Source organism: Merops nubicus, unplaced genomic scaffold (assembly GCF_000691845.1).
Source record: "Merops nubicus isolate BGI_N331 unplaced genomic scaffold, ASM69184v1 scaffold17843, whole genome shotgun sequence".
Classification (NCBI taxonomy): Eukaryota; Metazoa; Chordata; class Aves; order Coraciiformes; family Meropidae; genus Merops; species Merops nubicus.
In genome coordinates this window covers 1-21,556 of record NW_008597076.1, presented here as the reverse complement: position 1 = coordinate 21,556, position 21,556 = coordinate 1, and the positions used below count along the sequence as shown (strand labels likewise).

General features: G+C 39.3%; 1 protein-coding gene across 1 annotated transcript in view; it reads left to right on the top strand.

The window, feature by feature from the left end:
* Positions 1-21,451, top strand: part of SATB1 (SATB homeobox 1) — a gene marked incomplete at its 3' end in the record, with an annotated part of 68,829 nt that extends 47,378 nt beyond the window's left edge. Inside the window, exon 10 of the mRNA XM_008936597.1 lies at positions 21,248-21,451. Within this exon, the coding sequence (XP_008934845.1) occupies positions 21,248-21,451 (204 nt within the window). The remainder of the gene's footprint in view (positions 1-21,247) is intronic.
* Positions 21,452-21,556: the final 105 nt, after the last annotated feature.

The window sequence follows — 21,556 nt, the reverse complement described above, 5'->3', positions numbered from 1 at the left end:
GTCAGGTTCAGCAGTTCTTAGCTGTCGTGGACATGGCAAAAGCTGTGGGCAAGCTCTATGTATTGCTGCCAAATTTGTCTTGAGGCTTTGGTGTTTTGCAATTACACGGGCTGTAATGGGGAACGCTGAGGTTCTGGTTTTTGCAAAGATATTTAGTTAGAGCCACTGGTGAGGCTGTGCATGGAAGGTGGGGCAGCACTCTCCAAAAACAAACAAAAAAAACCCCCAACAAATTACTGTTATGCAAGTTACATCTGAGAAAACGGATGATTGTGGAATACAGTATTTGCTGGATGACCTGCATGTGTGCTTATGAATACATTGCATATGCAGTTTTAAGCCTTTGTTGTGTGGTTTCCTATTCTGTTTTCTTCAACTGAAGAATTTCTGTCAAGTTTAGTGGCAAGAGAGGGAAATGAGCAAGCACTTCTTGAGTGTGATTATGAAAAGTGACATGTCTTCTGAGAAAGATCACCCGAGCATGCAAAAGCATTGTTTTAAGTGAGAAAGTACTCAAAAAGTAAGTAAAGGAAGACTAGAAGTGTGATTATACCAACGCTTGAAAGAAACGGTAAAGGCACCAAATGCTTGCAGCGTTGAATTTCCGTGTTGGATTAAATGTTGAGTCCACTCAGTCACTTTTCCTTTACTTTTCTGAAATTCTTTCATAGAAAACAGCAGCATCTTTCGAGGGAAAGCTGATGATGGTCAGTTAGACCAATGGTTCTTGGGCCATTTTAGTGTTAGTTTTCTTTTTAACAGTCTTTAACTTTTGACTTCTGTGTTGTTCATGGTTTGAAGTTTACTCCACTTCATTATACAGAAAGGATGCTGTCTCTTAAGTTATACGCTGTAAGGAACATTTAAAGGGATATTTTGGAAATGTTATATCAAAATGATTAAACTCAAGCTGTGGACTGTAAAAATTACAGCTTTATAGGCCACATGCCTGCCTACCCTTCAATCACTGTCAAAGTGATAATTTCTACAATAATATGTTTCTTTTATTGTGGGATTCTAAAAACAAGTGCTGTTTAAACATTAAACTGAATTGTTTATGTTAGTGCTGTACTCAGTGTGTCATACATCAGGCCACTATAATCTCCCATGGAATGTAAAAATTCTGTCATGAATCATGGCTTGTATATCAGAAATTAGTGTAATTTTGATTGGAAATTACAGGGCTCTTGAAATGTTTCTAATTATGATAGAATGTTACAGCAGCTTCCAACCTGTGTGCTCCTCAGATGTCTTTATTCACATGTCAAGACTTGGGGTTAGAGAACTGTCCGTTTTCTGCACCTTCCCCTTCCCATTACAGCTCTCCATAAAACTAAGGTCTGAAGCCAATCTGTCGGTCCACGTAATTTTGATCTGATCTGATTTATGTGACAGTATATTTATTTCAGTGTGTAATCTTAAAGGTTCTAGATAGGACAGCTCTTACAGAGCTGACTTTAAAAGGGACAGGTAATCAAAGTGAAGCCCAAAAGCTTCCAGAGGTTGCGGTGCAACTTCTTTTAGCACAAAGTGCCATTTTGTAGTAGAAAGCTGCTTCACAGAAGTAACCTCTTAGGTAAACTGAATGTCAACCAATTAATAAGCTTTAAATATGTGACAAGCCACATATATTGAAGGAGATACGTGTACTGTAAAAAATTCTGCACTGGAGCTTGTCAGTGGTACAGAGAAATATGTCTTGGGGCAAAGAAGTCTACCTTGCACTAAAAAGAGGCTTGTTCAAACAAATTATTTAAGAGAACTTGTCTTGAGAGAGGTACATTGTTGAGGGTTGGCTGGTTTGTTTGTTTGTTTTAAATTGGGGATAGTGGATTCTAGCTCAGAACTGGAAATCCTGGGATAATCACTTCCAGTTATAGTGAGAAAGTCTGGAGGACATATATTAAAAAATGATGCATTAGCTAACAGCTTTGGTTTTAAAATCACTAAAATTGAACATTGCTGCTCATATCTTATTTTGGATATAAAACCTCGATTAACTGCTGAGTCTAGTCTGGAGTCATGGTATGAAAAAATATGTGACCTAAAACAGCAGTACCGGTGGATGAAGTTAGTTGTTTGCTGGAGGGCCTTTTCGCTCGTTTTTCTTTTAAGGAACTGGTTTAGGTCAGCATTAGATTGGGTGTGTAAGTAGCCAGCATCTGCAAGGTCACTGGGCTGGCCTGAGCCGGGAGACAGCAGGTAATGTGTGGAGCACTTTGTACAGAGGGGTTAAATGTTATGCTACGGAGGTTCTGTTTAGGTAGCGCGGAGGTAAAATCCGAACATCTCCCCTTGCACTGCGTTAGTGCCTTTGGCAAGAGCTACCTAAGAGCTAACTGCATATGGACCTGACGCTCAATAAACCTCCTGGGTACGGGGGCTCGGTGTGTCAGAGGTGATAGTGCAGAGCAAGGGAAGGGTGATGGGAGCAGGAAGAGATGGCAGTGATATTGATGAGACCGTGCTCTCGCTTAGGTGAGAGATGATTTGTGTTCTTGTGGTTTCATGGTGCGCTTCGCTGGCAGCTTGTTTGCTTTTGTAATGAAAAGGGGACGAGTTTGGGGACTTGACTAGAAGATTCCTTCAAATGTTGAATTCTTTTCCCATGTAGGAATGTGTTCATTCTGTATATTTTTAAAGTTTCTATGTTTTTAAGCTTCGATATATTACCTGCAGGATAAATTCAAATTCTGTTAAATTCAAGATACACACTTTAAAAGTTACTATGGTTATACTGAAGAGCCAAGGAAGATATTATAATTCAAATTGCTTGAATACATCATATCTTTGGGGGGTTTTAGAGTTGTAATTGGCAAAACACCTAATGTCAGTATTTAAAATTTTACATTTTTATTGCAAGTTGTCTACCTAATAGGCCTACGAATATTCTTCTTACATTATGTTGAAAAGAGAGCTTTAGAAAAATGCATGCAAAAGGAAGACAGGGAAGTTTACTAAGTGCTTTGTGTCTGTTCCCAAGTTGTTGTTTTTTAGTGGTAGAACAGCAATACTAACAATATTTTTTTACTAAAATTTAATCAGCAGACCTGAATGTGTGAAATGGAAGAAAATGAAAAGAATCCACACAAATATAAATGTATGTGGTATACATTACTTTTACAATTTAATCACACCGGATTTTTATTAAATTTATAACGTGTCAGTCTGAGTCAAGTAATTATGAAAGCACATTCTTAATTTCATTATTTCACAGTAAAAAAAAAAAAAAGTTGATTTCTGTAATGATCATTAAGGTGTCATGGTTCAGTAACTGTGCATTGGCTGCAATGCTTTCATGTGGGAGCCAGGGATGAGGTTTTTTCTTGGTGGTGACAGATGCTGAAATCTAATTTTATTCCTTAAAAACAGACAAACAAACAAACAAAGAAAAACCCCAAACCTAAGAGCCCTGAGAGATAAGGCAAGTAGAGACTTGTAGTGTTTCTGTGTGTTTGCTGTGTTTTGAGAAGTTACATCTGTGTTAATAGCTTATCCTGGAAAGCTCTGGCCTCCAAATGCTAGCATGCAGCGGGGAAGAAAGCAAAACTTTGCTGAAAAATCAGTTTACACTGAATTTAGGATATAACAGTTTACAAAAAGCTCAAGTAATACCAACATTTGTACCTCTGAGAGAGTACCATTTACGGTGTAAGGCTGTTAGCCTGCATTGTTATACCTGAATGCATTCACTGCATAGTAGAATAAGTAGGTAAAATCGACACTGTCCTGCCTTGTCAGTCCTGCTGATTACTGTGTGTGGCTGGGTAGGTGCCAAATGCCCTCCTCTCTCACCGAATAAAAATGCCTGTATGTTGAAGGCAAGGCACTTGCCTCTCACAAAATCATGCTCTGATTTTGACTTCAGAATAAAACAAATGTAGGACTACCCATACCCCCAGAATTCTCATCTAATTACAGAAAGTTTTGACCTGTTACTTCTGAGCTGTTGCACTGTGTTGCCCAATTTCCTGTCCTTCCGTCCTCATCTTTCACTTTGGGTAGGCAGCTAGCCCCTAGAAAATTAGTATCACATGCAAAACGTGGAGGCAAAATTTGGACTATGCTAGAGACTCCATCCTAAGCCAAGAGACAAATATTTTGTGACTTTTTTTTTTTTGTTAGGAGTGTTTTACCTTTTGCCTTAGAAAGCACATGGAGCATCCTTCTCGGAAAGGCTGCATGGGGAGGCACACCAGGTAGGCTTTAGGCAGAGTGTCTAACACTAGTGCATAGGTAGGAAGGAGTTAAACTGGAAGGGAATGCTAAACATTGGCACTAAAATTGCTTTTGGCATGCAAATACCATGCTTTTCCCGACATAAATATTTTCAGAATAGGCCATTAGAGTTCAGGTATATAAAACCCTACTTTTACTGGAAATTTTAATGTTATAGTAAACCTGGAGATTTATAGTGAAAAATTGATGTCTGTTATCTCACTTTTATCTTTTTAACCAGCAGTTTTATAAATGCTATATCTTTGATCTGGCTTTTTCTATCTAGAGACTAAGCTATATAGTCTAATAGGAAAGTAATTTTTAAACAGCATCCCACACTGAACAAGCACAGTATTGTGGATCTGACACGAAGATGCAACATGCCATTACCACAAACAGAGAACAATCTATCCAAGTATTTTCCAGCTTGGGAAGGGGAGGAAGAAACCTTTTTATCAGCAAGAGTAAACCTCTGGTAACAATGTAACAATGTGGCTTTAAGAGGAGGATCTTGAAATTTATTTCCAAAGCTGTTTCCTCAGGGTGCTGCACCTCAGGCTGCCCTGGTGGGGTCCAGCCTGGGGTACAGGAGCGGGATTCTGCTCATCACCCTGCGTCTCGATCAAGTCCTCTCCTGCCTTTGTCTCCCTCAGAGCAGCTGAGTCACTTCCTGGGTTTAAATCTTGGCTTAAAAACCTTCTCCCCCCCCCTCGGCATACAATGGATTCTCTGTGGAGTAGGGAGGGCTACTGCACAGGGAGACACAAGGTGGAAACAAAACGTGCTCTGAGTTCTGCCGTCATTTCACGGGTCCGCCTGGAAATAAACCCTGTGCTCTCGTGAGAAGGTGAGATACAGTAGTTAGAAAACATCTTTTGTAGATGTACAGATAGGCATTAGCCTCTACTATTTTTTTTTAAAAAATATATTTCCCCCCTCCTTCCACGCCCCGGGGGTGATTGCTCTGGCAGTTGAAGAGGTGCCACGAGCAGCAGGAGCCAGCGCAGGATCGGGTGTCAGCGGGGATGGGAGAGGACGGGTGTGAACTGCGAGAGCAGGATGGGCTCCTGCGCGCATCCAGGAGCTGCCCCGTAAAGCGCCGTGTTGTTCAGTGGAGCTGTGAAACTTGGCAGAGGGAGCTGATTTGTCTCTTTCACGAAATATCATGTTGCAGAGTCATAGTGTGTTCTGTCTCGCCTGGCTTGAAGGAGATTTTTTGGGTTTCTGTTGTGGGAACAAAATGAATACTTAGAGCATTTCGGGTCCTTCCTCTGCCCCATATCTTAATTTTTCTTACAACATATCTCCTCAGAAATAAAAGTTTAAAACCTCAGGAAATTTTCTTAGGAATTTGTAAAAAATTAATTCTCAAAAAAGGGGCAGAAAAATTGAGTTCAGTTAACTCACTTATCACTCAATCTGGGTAGACCTGGAGAAGGGCTGACATTTCTCCTGGCCATATCCCTATGATTGGTATGACCTTGGTGGAATGGGTTGACTTCAGTGGGTCTTGGGTTCCCACTAGCAAAAAGTAGTCAGCAACTTCTTGAACCAACAAAGATGTGTTGAAGAGAAACCGCCTTAAAATCTCTGAGGTGGTTCATATCAGTGAGCAATTGCCCATGGAAATCTCCATAGAGGGGAAAAAAAAAGCAATAAAATCTGAAAGAGTTCAAGCCAAAGAATAAAGTACAGAATGGAAAATGCTTAACTGGTAAGAGGATTATATTGACCTCTTCAAACAGCTCCTTGGGGCCAGGCAGTCCTGTCAACATGTACGGCAAAGGCTGGATTTGTTGACACACCAGTGAAAAAGTGTGCTTCCTGAGCGTGCTTTACACCTGGGGTCAGCTTGGCTCCGGCTGGAGGCTCCCAGCCGGGCGGGCACCCAGCAGCAGGAGCTGTTCAGACCCTGCTCACCTTCCCCATCGAGGCCATCTGAAGAACCGGTGGCAGCTCCAGGAAGGGCTCTGTATTGAGGCCCCAAGGAGAGCTTCCCCGGGGGGATGCGGTGCACACCTGCCCCATGTTACTTGGGAGTAATGCTTAACGCTGTCGTGGCCTCAGCCTCCCACGTGTCCCTGGGAGGTGCTGGGACCGGGACCGCTGAGCACCTGGCAGGATGTGGCCCCGCAGGTGGCCAGAAGCAGCAAAGGGGGGTTCTTGGCTGCATGATTTTTGTCTGGTGGAAGGAGCACGAGTGCGTGGGGGAAGCTAGGAGAAGTAAGTTTAAGTCATTAAATGTACAAATGAAAAAAGAGAGCCAAGCAGAGAAAGCTCTTTACAAAATATAAAATTCTGTTAAAGCAGCAAGACGGCGCAACATAAGGAATGTTTGGTACATGTTATTGAAACTGAAAAATTAGAGTATGGAATGAATTATAATTTAGCATAATCCATAATTTTACAATTTTTATTTTGAATTATTTATCTTATATGATTCGTTTAAAGATAGAACCGGATGACAAGATCTTGAACATCTCTGCATGTCTTAATGACAAATGAGAAAAGTCCTCGTTATAACTTCACCATTTAAAAATTTTTATTTATATTTTTTCTATTGTATAGCTCTCTTTTATTTTTAAAACATATTTGAGACCCGCATTGTGTGCACGCAGTTCCATAACCCATCAGGCTTCAGTGTTGCCTCAGTACCTCTGATTCAGTAAATCAGATCATAGGCAGCATGCTGTCATATAATAAGGTGTCTGATCCTTATTACCAGTTTGTTGATGCACAGACTCCTTCAAATTGACCATTGCAACACATGGTTTCCCCTGAAACTAGCTGTGATAATTAGCGTGGCTCTAATGAGACAGAATGTCACTGATCTTGTGCTGAACTGTCGAGTATCGACGCTACGGATGGGAACTGTCAAAGCTTGCCATCTGTGACAGAGCTTGGCATATTCCATTTGCAAGGTAGAGCATGCTCAATAGACTGTTTTTAAACAAATGGTCCATTTCTTGATTAGGGCTCTGTGTTCTGTTACCGTGGAAGACTTTATATCATAGTATCATAGTTAAACTTTTTTCTTTTTTTTCCTCCCCTTTTTTTTTTTTTTCTTTTTTTTTTTTCTTTCTTTCTTTCCTGGGGTAAGCTCATTAGGAAATGAAAACATTCTTAATTCTCAAACCAGTGCCTTCAATCTTCTGTTAGCTTTTGGGGGGAGAGGTGGAGGGTTCCTGATCACATATTTATTCTTCTTCCTTCCCCCTGTTATCTTAATGCAGTCCTTCTAAGGCGGGCACTTCCACAAGGCTTTTATCTGATTTTTTTTTTGCAGTGAGGGATGGGGATGGCGCAGTTTTGAAGGATAGAGGAAGAAAAATTAAAAAGTCTTAGACGACACGCAGCGGGAGCATGTGTGCCGGGGATGAAAGATTGGATCGGTCAGGAGAGTCGGGCACCTGGGCTCCTGAGACTGGCCCTGCAAAAAGCCGTGCAGAAAGTCCAGCACTGCTTATCATTCCAAAATATGCTTTGTTGCTTTTTATTTCCTCCTTCTCTGGCAGACCACACAGGGCTTGTTCTGAAGAACATTTTCACTAATCTGATCAGGCAGCCAAATACGCCGGGAAAACTGCTTTAATGATCCCACTAATTACCTCAAGTCAATATGAACTGTATTATTAGACTGAGGGAAAATATTCCATTAGGTCTCCCCCTTGGGAGTTTCTCTGCTTTGTGATGTCACCGAAGCCTTCGCCCTCTCGCTTGTAATTAATTTTATTTACACACGCAGGCACGCACAAGGTCACACCTGCACAACCGGAGCTGGCCAGGGAGCTAGTGGCACTCAGGCTTAATCAGATCTGTCATAATTACCATTCTGCATGTTTCTGACACACGCTGTGAAATATTTCAATTTAACTGCCGCTACCAGCACAACCAGATGTAGTGTGAGTGTGGCTGCATTGGAAATATTATTCCTCAGGATAAACTCTCTCCTCCTCCTTTTTCCTCCCACCCCCTCTCCCTTTTGCAGCTAATGTGGCACAGAAGCTGATGTATCCTGTAAATCTTGAATGCAGTGCTAGATTGATAACAGCAGATTAGACAGTTTAACCACAAACAGCTTGTTCATTTTTCACAAATGAAAACCACATGTGGTGTAACTAAAATTTCAGTCTTTTTTTTTTTTCCCCTCCTCTTTGGTTGTTGTTTCCTTTTGTGTGTGCATGTGTGTGTGTGCGCACATGTTCAGGTCTGCCTTTCGCTCTAAAGGAGTGAAATAAAACAGTAAACATATAGGGGGAAAGAGACACTGCTGTCTTTGGAGATTATTTCTCCATGACCTTTATTAAAAAGCTTCCTTGTTTTGGCAAAGAAATCAGATTATTGTTCAGGGGTTTTGTCTCTCACTCTGAGACTTTCTAATCTCTGGGTTTTATGCCCACTTATTAAAGAAGTCATCCTTTTGTGCTGTTTTTCAAAATAATGTGCCAGCAAACACCTTGCTTTAAGAAGAGCATCTAACAAAAAATGTAGTCTTCACTACTATCTACATTGAGCAGAAATAAAATTTTCTGCCAAAGTTTTTCACCGTGAATTTTGTCTGCTAGCTCTTCCCTCTACCTCTTCCTTTGGGGAAAAGATTCTTTCTAAAAAAGAATCCTCAGGGTGTCTAGAATTTTGGCAAATGGAGAAAAAATATTTTTTTATTAAAACATTCCAGTATTTCTTTTGAAAACAGATAATGATTAGTATTTAGGAAACAAAATGTTGTCTGTAAATTGTTTTGCTTGTTTTATAAATCCATCTTTTCAGCTAAATTGTTCAGCTTGCCCTAATTAAACAGCCTTCAATACTTAGTAAGGTGTTTTTTTTAAACCATCTACTCTTTAGTAGATCACTGTTGACTACTTTGTCTAAACAGGGAAAAAATTAATGCAATTTCGATAGAAAGTTTTAATTATAAGGTTCTAAAATGGTTCTTACAGTGAGGAAAAAAAATGTAAGCATGCAGAATACAGCTGAATAGATTCCCCAAAAGCTGTTGTGTGTATTGTCAGGCAAGAGGAGCAGTGCAGTGCATCCAACGGAAATTCATCAAACCTGGTCTGTAATAAGGCCTCCAGGGTGGGTTTTAAAAAAAGTAGCTTTATTAAGAGTTTGTTTTATCTGTTGCCTGTGATGTGTGATACAGTGGCAATATTGAAAGTGTAGGAGACAGGGAACTAAGTCTCAGTGTTCAAAGTCAGTCAGAAGAAGGATAATTTCTGAAAGCCACTGAAGGCACAGTTTATAGCAGAACATTTGGCTACATAGATGGCCCCCCAGACTGCTATGGAGAGGGTTAAAGACCCATGTTTGTAACACTTGGCCAGCAGTCACTGACTGCGTTACTAGTCCCCTGGAGCTGAGCTGGAGTAGGTCAGTGTCGGTGTGCCACCAGCAGCACTCAGTGCACGGCCGTGCCATCTCCAGTACTGACTCCCTGAGGTCCATGAAGACCCCAAGCAAAGGGGAAATCTTGTCCTGAGTTGCAGCTGAAGCTCTGGAAGTGCTATGGCTGCAGATGTCTTAAAAATTAGTCTGGAGCGAGGCAAAGAGAGGGGCAGGACGAGCTCACTTTGGGAGAGCAAGTGCTAAAATGAACCATCAGGATTCTTGCAAGGGTCTGGAAATCCAGCCCTTGTTTCTTCACAGAGCTATTCAAAAAATGCCGTGCAGTCAGGATGTGCAGGATTGCTGACACAAAAAAAAAAAAAAAGCATGTCATCCTATCCCACCTCTTTTGAGTCTTTTATTTTTAGTTTTTCTTTCTTAGGTAAAGGTGTTTTGGTTCCTACACTCCAGATGCGTGAATCAGCTCTTCCCCAGGCAGCACCTGCTGTCTGCCTGACAAGAGGTGCTGTTTCTGGCAGGATGGATTTTCTTAATCTCTCTTCCTGCTTCCTGTATCCACACCTTCTGTTTTGTTTTCCTCTTGCCACCTTGACTAATTCCTCTCATTACAGCTCTCCTCTTAGCATCCTTGTGACTTTTTCCTACCCTGTTCCTCTCCTGTATGCATTCTCACCATCCACTCTTGCTCCATCTGCTTCTTTCTCCTGTTCTACTGCTGTCCCTCATGCACCCCCCCATGAGTCCCACCCCAGGGACACCCCCCCACATGCAGACATGTTGCACAAATATCCCCTTGAGTGCGGAGAGCATTGTGGCCACCCCATGCCCTTGGGCTTCACTGGGTAACCGGGAGCAGAGTGCTGGTGGCCACCACTGCCAGCTTCATGGGTGAAACCTTGTTCCTTTCCCCTCATGGCCATGCAAATTCAGGCAGGAAAAGAGCCATGTCCTTGATTTGTCACATTTCTTATGCCTGCTGTGGGCAGATTGGTGATTTGGGAGGCTTTTGAAGACTCAGTGTATTGGTGTTTTAACATGAAGAAACTAAAGAGCTATTAAAAAAAAGGGGAAGACTCTGAGCGAGCTGTACGAGAGTTAATGACGTACAGAAATGAAAACAGAGCTGTAGTGCCAGAGCCGAGGAGGAGGCGGCTGAGGAGTTAGCAAGCAGCCCGTGGTTCGTGGCAGTGGGAGAGGCAGGGTACCAACTAAACAGCACAGAAGACAAAAGCAAGCTTAACTCATAACTAAACAGGAAACGACAGGGTAAAATTCCTTCTGAAAAAAACCTGAGAGCTACTAAACACATTACTGCAAAGAATAAAGGCTTCTTATGCAAACACAAATATACAGTAAGGGACTGAGAAGCGGCTTCTTAAAAGAGTGACCGTTTAAAATTCAGGCGAAGGCTTGTTGGGCAAAGGAAGAAGAAATAACAGATAAATGTTTCCTCCCTTAATGTTAAACTGGATAATTCAAAACACAACACCTGAAAGAACATTACAGCCTTTCTAGGTGCAAAGTGAGAAAGAAGATGTTTTATTGCAGCTATTTTTAAATTTCACTATTCCTAATAATTTCTTATTTTGTACTTTTTTTATTTTCCTCAAATTTAGCCTCTAAGTCATACTTCAGATTTTTTGTTACAAATTGCTACAAACTGTTGGCATAAAATGAATAGGCTAGGGCAAGCAGGCAGCTAGGTAATTGGGGAAAAATTCCAGTTTTCAATTATTTATCTAATTCCAAATCTGCTGGATTTTATTTGGAAACACATTGTTTTTCAATGATCAACTCATTTTTACTTCTGTGCTGTGTCATGTTCTTTTACTTCAGGATGGCATTTGAGAAGCATATGAAAATAGTTTTCAGGATCTTTGTAAAGACAAGACATTTGTACCGAGTGGTCCTTAGCAGAATTCTCTGACGTTTTGGGCTCTAACTGAGCAAGATTTGCATACATATTGCACACATATCATTTATGTCTGTGAGTTTACTTAGGTGATTAGATAGTTTGCTGAGCCTGGTGCTTAGCATCCCAAGTATATGTAACATGCAAGAGAAAGCTCTATAGATACAGGAATTTTCCACTGTTTATATGAAACCAGTTATTTTTTTAAAAAAGCTATGAAGGACTCAGATGAGATTCTTTTTATTTTTGCTTTGGGACAGACAGTTTGTTTCACCTCTGAGAAATCATTTACTACTCTTATTTAATATGAGGAGAGACTCTTAACTAAAGGGATTGATTCTTTTCACCCAGGGAACAGAGCAGAGGGTTGAGAGCAGAAAGAACTGTGCCTGCTCCATGCCATGCCTCTTCTAAGGGCAAAAGCTGCAGCCTGGATGTATGGCTGGGGCTCAGCTTGGCTGGCACTTGGCCAGTGAGAAAAATGTCTAACTCTGAGCACTGCTCTCTCTAGGAGCTTTTTCCTTGTGTCTGTTCTCATCCCCATCCTGACTGCAAACTATCTGAACACACTCTTGTGTTGGTTTCCACCCCGGAGAGAGAAACCCAGCTTTCTTTTTGATCCAGCTTTCCTATTCTTTTAAGTCTGTGCCCCAAGCAACAATGCTACAAGTAAGGGTATTTTAGCTTTATGAGGGCTTCACTGCATTTATTTTGGTGAGATATATGTGTCTGGCTGCTCCATCCTCATTTTCTAGGAGGTGTCTGTCTTTCACTGGTGTGGATAAAGATTTTTTTTTTTTTAAACCGCATTGAGGTGATAACCATTATTAATTTACTGTCGCTTTCTGTGGTTAACAAAATCTGAAGAAAAGTTAAGGGAAAATTTCTTTTCCATTTCCTTAAGATTTCCCTCACCCTTGGCATTATCAGAGCAGTAAGCATTCTTCACTATAAAATCAAGAGCCGCAGAAGCCAGCTGAACGGCAAGAGACAAGTTAAAAGATATTTTATCAGTATATTTAAATGTCTAATTTAAATCTATGTGAAAACATTTAGTTAGGCCATGAAAATGGGAAGGGATGTCTGAGAACGGATTTGAGCTCTGTATGTTTTGGAACGATGTCACTTGTTTGAACATCTTGTCAGCTGAACTGAATTTTACAAAGAAGTCCAACTATCTGTGATTCCTCAGTGTGTGGTAGATTCTCCTCTGATCTAAAATGAATTCTGGAAAGAAAAAGCAAGACAAGAACCCACGGTTTTAAATTACTCCTTCTGGGAAATTATAATCTTAAAAAAAAAAAATTCTGCAACATGATATATGCACATATAAGTAATTATGGAAGTGACACTTTGGCCTTTTTATTGGAGGTCTTTCCCCTAAAGCAAATGTTAAATCTCTCTAAGCAACGTAATAATAAACATTTGCTGTTCACTTGTAAATTGATAGTAGTAAAAAAGACTTTTAAAGTTACCAGGCTCTTTCTGTTAAAGACTCTTCTCTAACTAAACTGCAGCTATGGCTACCGTACAAAAATTGATTGCATGTAGAAGAATAAACAAATATGGGTTATTAAAGGTCGTGGTTGGATTTAGGGTTGTATTTACTTTCAAGGGAAGCATTGAAATTGCAGTGAAATTAGTACTCTCTACTTAAGTAAAAGATAAAGGGCCATATATTTCCAGTCACCCTCTGTGAAACCCACTGACACATTTTATATGCCTGTACTATAAAAAGTAATGCACTAGACTAAGACTGACTTATTTAATAATTAGCAGTTGTGTTTTCTTCATAGATTATTTTTTATTATTATTGTTAAATCTGTTTTGTCACATGTATCTCATGGTTACAATGCTGGCTGAATTGTGTGTGTGAAAGAGGGAGGGTCTGGAGTAGAGGAAGGCAGGATAAAGCTTCACCCACTGTTTTTTTGCATCTATGACTTTTTTCCCTTTTTACATATGAATGTGTTTGCATTTTATTTAAGATTTTCCAAAGGCATGCATATTATGTTTTTGATTAGGGATTGTGCCTATCTAACATTGCTAGGCAGTACTGTAAAAAAGATACCTTTGAGCAAGGGAAAGGAAAGGTGGAGGAGGCTGAGGGCAGAGAAACCAAGCTTGGGAGAAGCCCTTCAATTTAGACTATTCAGTTCCCCCAGTACTCAACCAAAAGGTAACAATACTAATGTTTTCAGGTTAGGTCTTTTCTTTCCATGAGGTCTTGGCACATCCCAAGTGCTCATACACAGGGAACATACCCACTGGTTTTGATATAGGCTCAGACCTTAATCGGGCAAATTTTTCAGTAGCACTGGCTCTTAGCCACTCACTGTGGCTTCAGGTAGAGCGAGAGGTCTATACAGCAGACAAGTGCTGCAGCAGAGAGGTGAGGAGGCAGAGAGAAGAAGAGATGTTAGGAATAATTTTCCCCTAAAATATCCCCAAAAAAAAATTGCGATGAAATACGATCAGTACCACTGCTAGCTGTTTGGTCATTTGTTTTTCACAATACAGAGAAGAGGTGGAGGTAATATCCAGACAGATGGTGTAGCTGAATAATAGGTTGCATAAGAAATTTAAGGAAATGGCATAATCTGTTTCAGTGTGCTTCAAAGGAAGTTTTTCCTGCTAGTGGAGTTTACCTTTCCTCTGAAAAGCCCTGTGAGGTTGTGGGGTTTTCGGTTTGTTTGTTTTGCTAAATCTCATCTATTATGATGGCAGATAGAGATTTACTTAAAATTCACATCTGGCTTCCCCTTTCAATATACTAGGAATGAAAGCCAGTAAAACAGACAAGCCAGAAATAACTTGAGATCAAGGAGAGCTTCAGGTTTCAAACTTTCACTGATTTAGGGGAATACTCAAAGGCAAAGCCTGAAACTTAAGGCTGATTATCATAACTAAAATACAGAGGCAACCATCTTTTTGGGGACAGTTATCATCACCGTAGGCCATGTCTCAAGAAGAGGCATTCGTATTCTAGTATCTCTACTGATCTTCTGGAATAGGCTGAAAACCAGCTTTTGCTTCTTGAATTAAAGGTACAGAGATTTGGGAGAAAAACAGGAAAACTCCAAAATATTGAACCTTTACAGCAGTTTTTAAAATTACCTGAAAGTACATGCCTCAGAGAAGTCAGTGCTTAAAATTACTTGAAAATATAAGCCAAACTGAAGATTTTCACTAACAAATCTGACTGTGTTTGTCAGTATCAAAAACTAAGTCTGGTAGATAATTAGTTCTCCTAAAATATTATAAAAATATCTGGTGGCCTTTCTTTTACTAGACTTCAGTTCTTCTGTGAAGCATTTAGGTTTATTCAGCTTTGCATAAGAGATAACCAGGACAATATATGTATTTTAGGAAAGACAAACCTGCAGTCAGAATAAATTTTCCTGCAGTCAGGAAATTTCAGAAGAACCTTTAAGGCTAAAAAGGACCACTCTCATCATCTAGGCTTGTTCCCATGTCTGAACCCACAGGTATTTCACCCAGAAAGAAGACAGATTTATGTAATCTCAGCCTGGAAATGAATTTTGAATTAAATGCTCTGTTCTTACCCTGCAGTGGGTGTTCCCTACTGGATTTTTCCAGATTATACAACTGTAACGCACACAGAATCTCCCAGATAAATTGAAGCAGTGTTCATTGTTACTTATTTATTGTATTTGTTTGTGCTGAGGTGACATTTGTTATATTTTGCTTCCCAATGCCATTTGGATGAGCTTACTGACTAGAACTCCCTGAGTTTTCGATCCCATTGAACACTGTGAGAAATCTCAGTTGAAGGGTTTAATGCGTTTTCCAATCAATGTGTAGGGGAAATTTGGCCTTATCAATTTAAATGCTGGAGATCCTTTCATTGCATTATGGAAGAATCTTCTCTAAGCAGAGATTATTCTTAAGTACTTCATAACATTTAAAGGTTAATATGTTAGGTAAAGAACAATATCTTAAGACAAACATTTTTATTACAGGACATGAAGGAATAGTTCTGATTAAATTACGTGATTATTTGAATGGGAAAGAAGACAAAGTGCATAATTTCTTGCCCTCAACTTTAATGCCTTTAATCAAATAATGACCTTCTGGAAATAGTTAATTTTAAGCATTTGGAAAGATCAATACCACTTTGCCACCAAAAAATGGCCCAGATGATGAAATTTGATGTATTTAAAGTACCATTTCACCCTTTTAACCTAGTAAATAATTTAAAATGCTTTCAGTACTCCTGTGCTACCATTATGTATCTCATTCAAAGTATTATGACTTTTTCAAAAGCAACCTTTCTGTGCAATGAGCAGCTTACAGATTTCATATTAACGACTAAGACTATGCATAGTGGTTGTGTTGGCCTTTTGTCTTCTGTATGTGGGTTCTGTTTTGAAAAGGAATGAAAATACCTATGATGATCGAAACCATTTGGAACAAAAATGAGATTTGTAAAACAAGTTGGATGGCTTTTGAAGGGAAAAAAGTCAATATTTAAAGTTTAGTCCATGACTTCTTTTCCTTTGTTTTGTCTATAAGCTTTTGTGTTAAAGGTGAAGGATTTGGGTTGCTCAAACAATTAAGAGCCCAATTTACCAAGTGTAATTTCATATCTGTGTTCTGTAAACCGGAGTGCCTTCAGCATTGTAAATGAAAAAAAATTGCCCTCTATTAGCATGTTTGTGGGCAGATTAAAAACAGTCTTCATTAGCATAAATAACACTTACAGATTCTTTTAAAAGTAGAAAATTATTTGCTGAATGATAAATTGCTAGCTTTATAGTTAGTTGCTTAAAATGTGCTCATTCAAAATGCCTACTTTAGTTTAGTCTACAATACTCTTTTTTTTTTTGTTAGAAGTACTGTTTAATGGATTATGTACTTAGTCTTTGTTCACAGCAGATGCTGAAATGCAATTCACACTTTCTGCTAAAATATTTGTATCAAATACCTCCCCATTTAGACTGATTTCTTTTAACACCGTATATTTTTATTACATTATCTGTCCCAGAGAGTGATGCAAAATAATCTTAGATATACTGTACCAAAGAAAAACTGTTCATATCTTATCATGGATACTTTAAAATATTTTTCCTTCTTAGGTTCAAATTACAGCTCTTAAAAAAAAAAAAAAAAAATAAAATAAAATTCGGTTGCTCCGCGTTGAAGCCCCATCTTCCCAGACTAAATGTGTTTGTTGCCGATTTGGAAAGCTTTACCCAGAGACCATCTTTCTACCCTCTTCGATCTAGTTGGGGTTGGTATTTACACCTTAAACACAGATTTTTATTATCTTTTTTGTTTTCTTTTAATAAGAAAGATAGCAGATTGCAATAGTTTGTTAGAAACTCTATGTGAAAGAGCAGAATATTTTATTTAAACACAGCACAGGTCAGACTGAATAAAATAGCATTTGGTTACACAGATAAAATGCACAGATACTTTCTTTAAAATAAGCACGCTTATGGGTCTTGCAGTGTCTAATGTTTGGCAGTTATCCTCTTTGCGCTTTTCCTGCAATAGTTTGGCAGTTCGGCTTTCACAGGTTTTTTTCCTCTAATGTCTTATGTTTCTTTACTAAATCCCTATCAGAAAACCAGACAGAAGACTCTTATTTATTTTAAATATCTTAGGTTTAGCATCTTTTTTTTTTCACCATTTTCTTGCTTACTGTAGCAAGACCTTTGCAGATGGTACTTGGTTACTTGAAAGTGCATAACAGTATTTTCTTTGTAGCAGATGGATTTAAGACTTTTAGTTCCCAATAAATGTAGGTTTACAATACATAACTTTACAGGATTTGTGTTGTATATAACAGGTTTGAACATATTATCTCAGAATTCATCTGCATGGCATTTTCAGCTTATCCAGGGCCCATGCCAGTATTTTAAGTAATAGGGAGAGCGTAGTGATTGATAGCAGCTAAAGGCGTGATTTTGAATAGAAACAAAGGTTTTAGAACAGAAGGTGTCAAATTAAACTTTGTCAGTTTGAAAAGTAGTAGCATCCTGAAAGTTCTCCAAACATATTTACATGTGGCTAATGTTTATATTTTGCTTTGTACTCTCTTTATATTCAGTGTAATGTTGCCTGGCAAATCTACTCTGCTTTAAAATCAAGGTTGTTCCCAATGTCATTGCAGAGTTTTGGGGGGTTTGCCTTACTGCACAGATAGATCAGCTTCATTATTTTAAGACTGTTTTTTTTAAAAAAATATACTCTATATGCTTTATAAACCAGTTGTGATCTAGTTTGAGTTATAAGTGTTTCCTTATTATTTTGTGGTCCTCTTCACTTTGTGCAAGACTATAAACACAAAAATACAGAGTGGCCCAAGCCCTCCTTCAGAATAAATTATTTGAACTGGACAGAAATTGCTCTAGACTTAAATGAGTGTAAGAAAAACATAATCAGGTTTGTTACCCTCACTTGTAAATTCAACTGTATTAACTACAGTGGTTCATACTTCCTTAGATCAAATGGAAATGAAACTTAAAAACGTTAAGAGAAATTAAAATTCACCATTAGAAAAGTCTGTATGATTACTTTTCCTAAAATTTACAACAACATTTAACACTTTCTTATTTAGCTGACTTTTATGAGTGAGCTTTATTTTGTATACAGAATTCTGAACCTGAAACTAAGTGAAATACATCTGGGTTTGTTGGTTTGTTTTGAACTCAAAGGAAGTATATTGGTATGAAGTTTTTAGTCTCTTAACAAAGTAAACCCCTACAGCCACTGTTACTGCCTGTTCACTATCTCTTCTGAGAATATTGGTGATCAACTTCCATAAATATTTTCAGAAGTAAACCAAGAAGACCAAAAATTCGTTTCTATCTTTGTGATTTTAGAATTCAATTGGTTGTTTCCATGTTGTCCTTCATATATTTCATTAGAGTATGTCTACTTCTTTAAAAAAATCTGGTGGAAAAAAAGACATTTTGGTAGAATAGCAGCCTATTCTATGTACCATGTCGGAAGCATCTGATTTCAGTATCTGAAAATTGCTGCTTCCCTGAGAGGCTTGCAGAGACATGCTTCAGGTTGCAATTCATCAAATCAGTTTTAGATAAGGAATTAGAAGTATTACTTCAGTGGAAAAGTTGATAGAAAAATACTGGAAGTATAATGTTAGCCATCAATAACGAATAAAAATAAGGTCTGATCTAGTATGTATAGAAACAGAAAAGACAATGAAGAGGGGAAGGAATTTCTTAGATGATAAAAACTGTTGTAAAATCTGTTTAACCAACGTGAGACATGATTGCTTAGGAATTATTTTTACTGCTGGACATATGAAAAGAGTTTCTACTGTCTTTTTTTTTTTAAAAAAAATCTGTTATTTCACATAGTCACCAAACAAAATATGTGCAGCTTCTAAATGGGTGGTGCAATTCCTTTCCCCCCAGTCTGTCTGTATATCTTAGAGAGGTATCATGGTAGGGGACAGGCTGGTTTTGTCTTTTACTTTCACCAAACTGCCATGATAGTTAGCTCTGCTCTGCCTCTGCTCAGAAAGAGGACCAGCAGTTTCAGTGTGAAGCAGTGCAGACTCCAGACAACCAAAAGACAATTGTTATGCTTCAGGGTTGGCTGTTGTTTGGTTGGTTGTTTTTTTTAGTTAAAAATTTTATAACTACATTTCAGTTAAAAGATCTAGATTTGTTTCTCTTAATCTTCTTCTCTCTTCCATCCCCAACAAAGTACCTATTCTTTCTGACTGCAACTCTTTTAACTCAGTGCAGAAAACTAATACTGGTGTTGAACGTTATCTAGCACATACCCCCCTGGAATCAAGGTGGACAGAAAACCCAAGAGCAACGTGTTGATTTTGTTAGAGGCAGGGAGAGTTTGTGCATTAATCTGCTCATACATCCCAGGGTGCCTTACGTTGAGGAGGGAGGATCCACAGACCCTTGCTGCTGTTTTAGAAACACGCCACACAATTCCATCTGGGACAAGCTGTACGTTACGTGCTCTACAGGAAGGTGTTTGGGCACGTTCCTCAGTCAGCTTGCTAAACCCTGGGGCAATACCTGGCACCCACTCTTTGCACATGGTCAAGGAGCAAGGTGCGCCCCATCCTCAGGGTGCAGGGGGGGCCCTTCTGTTGCTGCCCCTTTCCCCCCCTCTCCCCTCCTTCCCTAGCTCCCCTACTGGGTACCTTGCAGATTTTGGCCCCATTTAAACTTTTGCTTTCTCAGCTCTGCTATCACCATCTCTTTAATTGGTTGTTTGGATTATTTCTGTTTCTCAGGGGCATTTTCTCCTGTGTCATTTGTTCAGTTTTCCACTTATATCCAGGGGAATATACTTCAAATTTTTATACACATCTCACTAAATATTTTCATGTACAATATGAATGCATTATGATTGTTTGTTTACTTTCACCTCTTCCTATCATGGCAATATTTTTACACTGCATTTATTAACTGTTAGCTAAAGATACGAATGCCTTCAAGAAAATACATATCTGTATTGTATCTATGCATCTATTGTATCTAGTAGTAAGCTGCTCTGGATAAACTATTTTTCAACTACCAGTATACATAAAAAGGATCTAAAAGCTTCTGTACATTTATATAATTTGTTGATTCAATAAAATGTCACATTATCTTCTCCACAGCATTGAGAAGTAAAATTGCATGGACCTAGTTTTGAAAGCAGATCCTTGAAGCTAAAAGAAAGGAAGTATGCATGTTTTATACATGTAATATTTTGTTTCTAAATTTTAATATACAAAAAAATTGGTACTGATGCACACTGTGGTAGCTGGATAATTTGTACTCTTTCTAACTATCAGTGCAGAATTAAAAAAAAAATCTTCAATTAAATTTTAAGATGATGTAAGAAAACAATTGTTATATTTTCAAGTTGAACTTGTATGTCTCTTTTAGAAACAGATTAGCAACGCTGCAGTTCTTGGAGGGGATTCTGTAGCCAAACTACGTCTGAATTAGAGTCGCTTAACACTTGGGCAACTTGCTGTCCTGTGATGTGGAACTAAAGGGTATATCAGAAGTTTGAGCATACCTTCCTACCCCCAAGCCCTTAAATATGTAAAACAGAGACTGGTTTTATTTCTGGGTCTATGAGAAAAATCCTGAAACAGAAAATCATCTATCACTTGAAGTAAGTTCACCTACAGAGACACCTCTACTTGTAGCACAGGGAGAAGATACTGCTTGACTGCATTTAGTTAGTCAAAGGATTCCTGTCTTTTGAAAGGACATTAGGGAGCTCCTGTACCACTATATACATTAGGCAGCCCTACAGTCAAGGCAGATATTTGAAGTAATTTCTTGTTTTGAGGAGTAGTACTGGGATTTTAAAAAGTGCTCAGCAGGCAATCTACTGGCTCCTCAAAGACAGTCCATGCTCTTGGATGGGTATAGCCTTGCATAAAAGAAAATAGTCAGCAGAGAAGAGTATACTGGTGTCAGTGAAACCCCTGCGGAGGGGAGCATGTAAGGGATTGTGCCTTCAACAGCTGTGTGTTTCTCAGCAGAGCTGTGCCGTGGTGCAGACCCGGGGGAAAGGCGCTTTCCAACAGGCCAGCAGCTGGCGAGGGTCTGTGCGGTCGCACAGGCAGCAGCCTGGCGGGGTCCCAGCCTCTGCCTTAAGCCCAGCCTGCGCAGTGACAGCCCTTTCCTGCTGGGGGAGAGCGTGAGAGAGTGCGGCACCTCTGAAGTACACGTTTCGCCCTCGTTTTGCCCCTTATGAAGCGAGGAAAAAAACTAATGTTTTACTGGTGTTATCTTCAAGGGGTGGCTCTGTGAGCTGTTACGTTGGAAAGAAGATCCCTCACCAGAGAACAGGACCCTCTGGGAGAATCTCTCCATGATCCGAAGGTTCCTCAGTCTTCCTCAGCCTGAACGTGATGCCATTTATGAACAAGAAAGCAATGCAGTTCATCACCATGGTGACAGGCCTTCCCACATTATCCATGTGCCAGCAGAACAGATTCAGGTTAGTTTACCTTGGCCAATCCCACAGAGCACTAAGTAAATAAAGCTTTAAACGGAGCAAAGGAAATTAGTGTTTCTTTCCTCCCGGCCAGGCTAAACGCAGGTC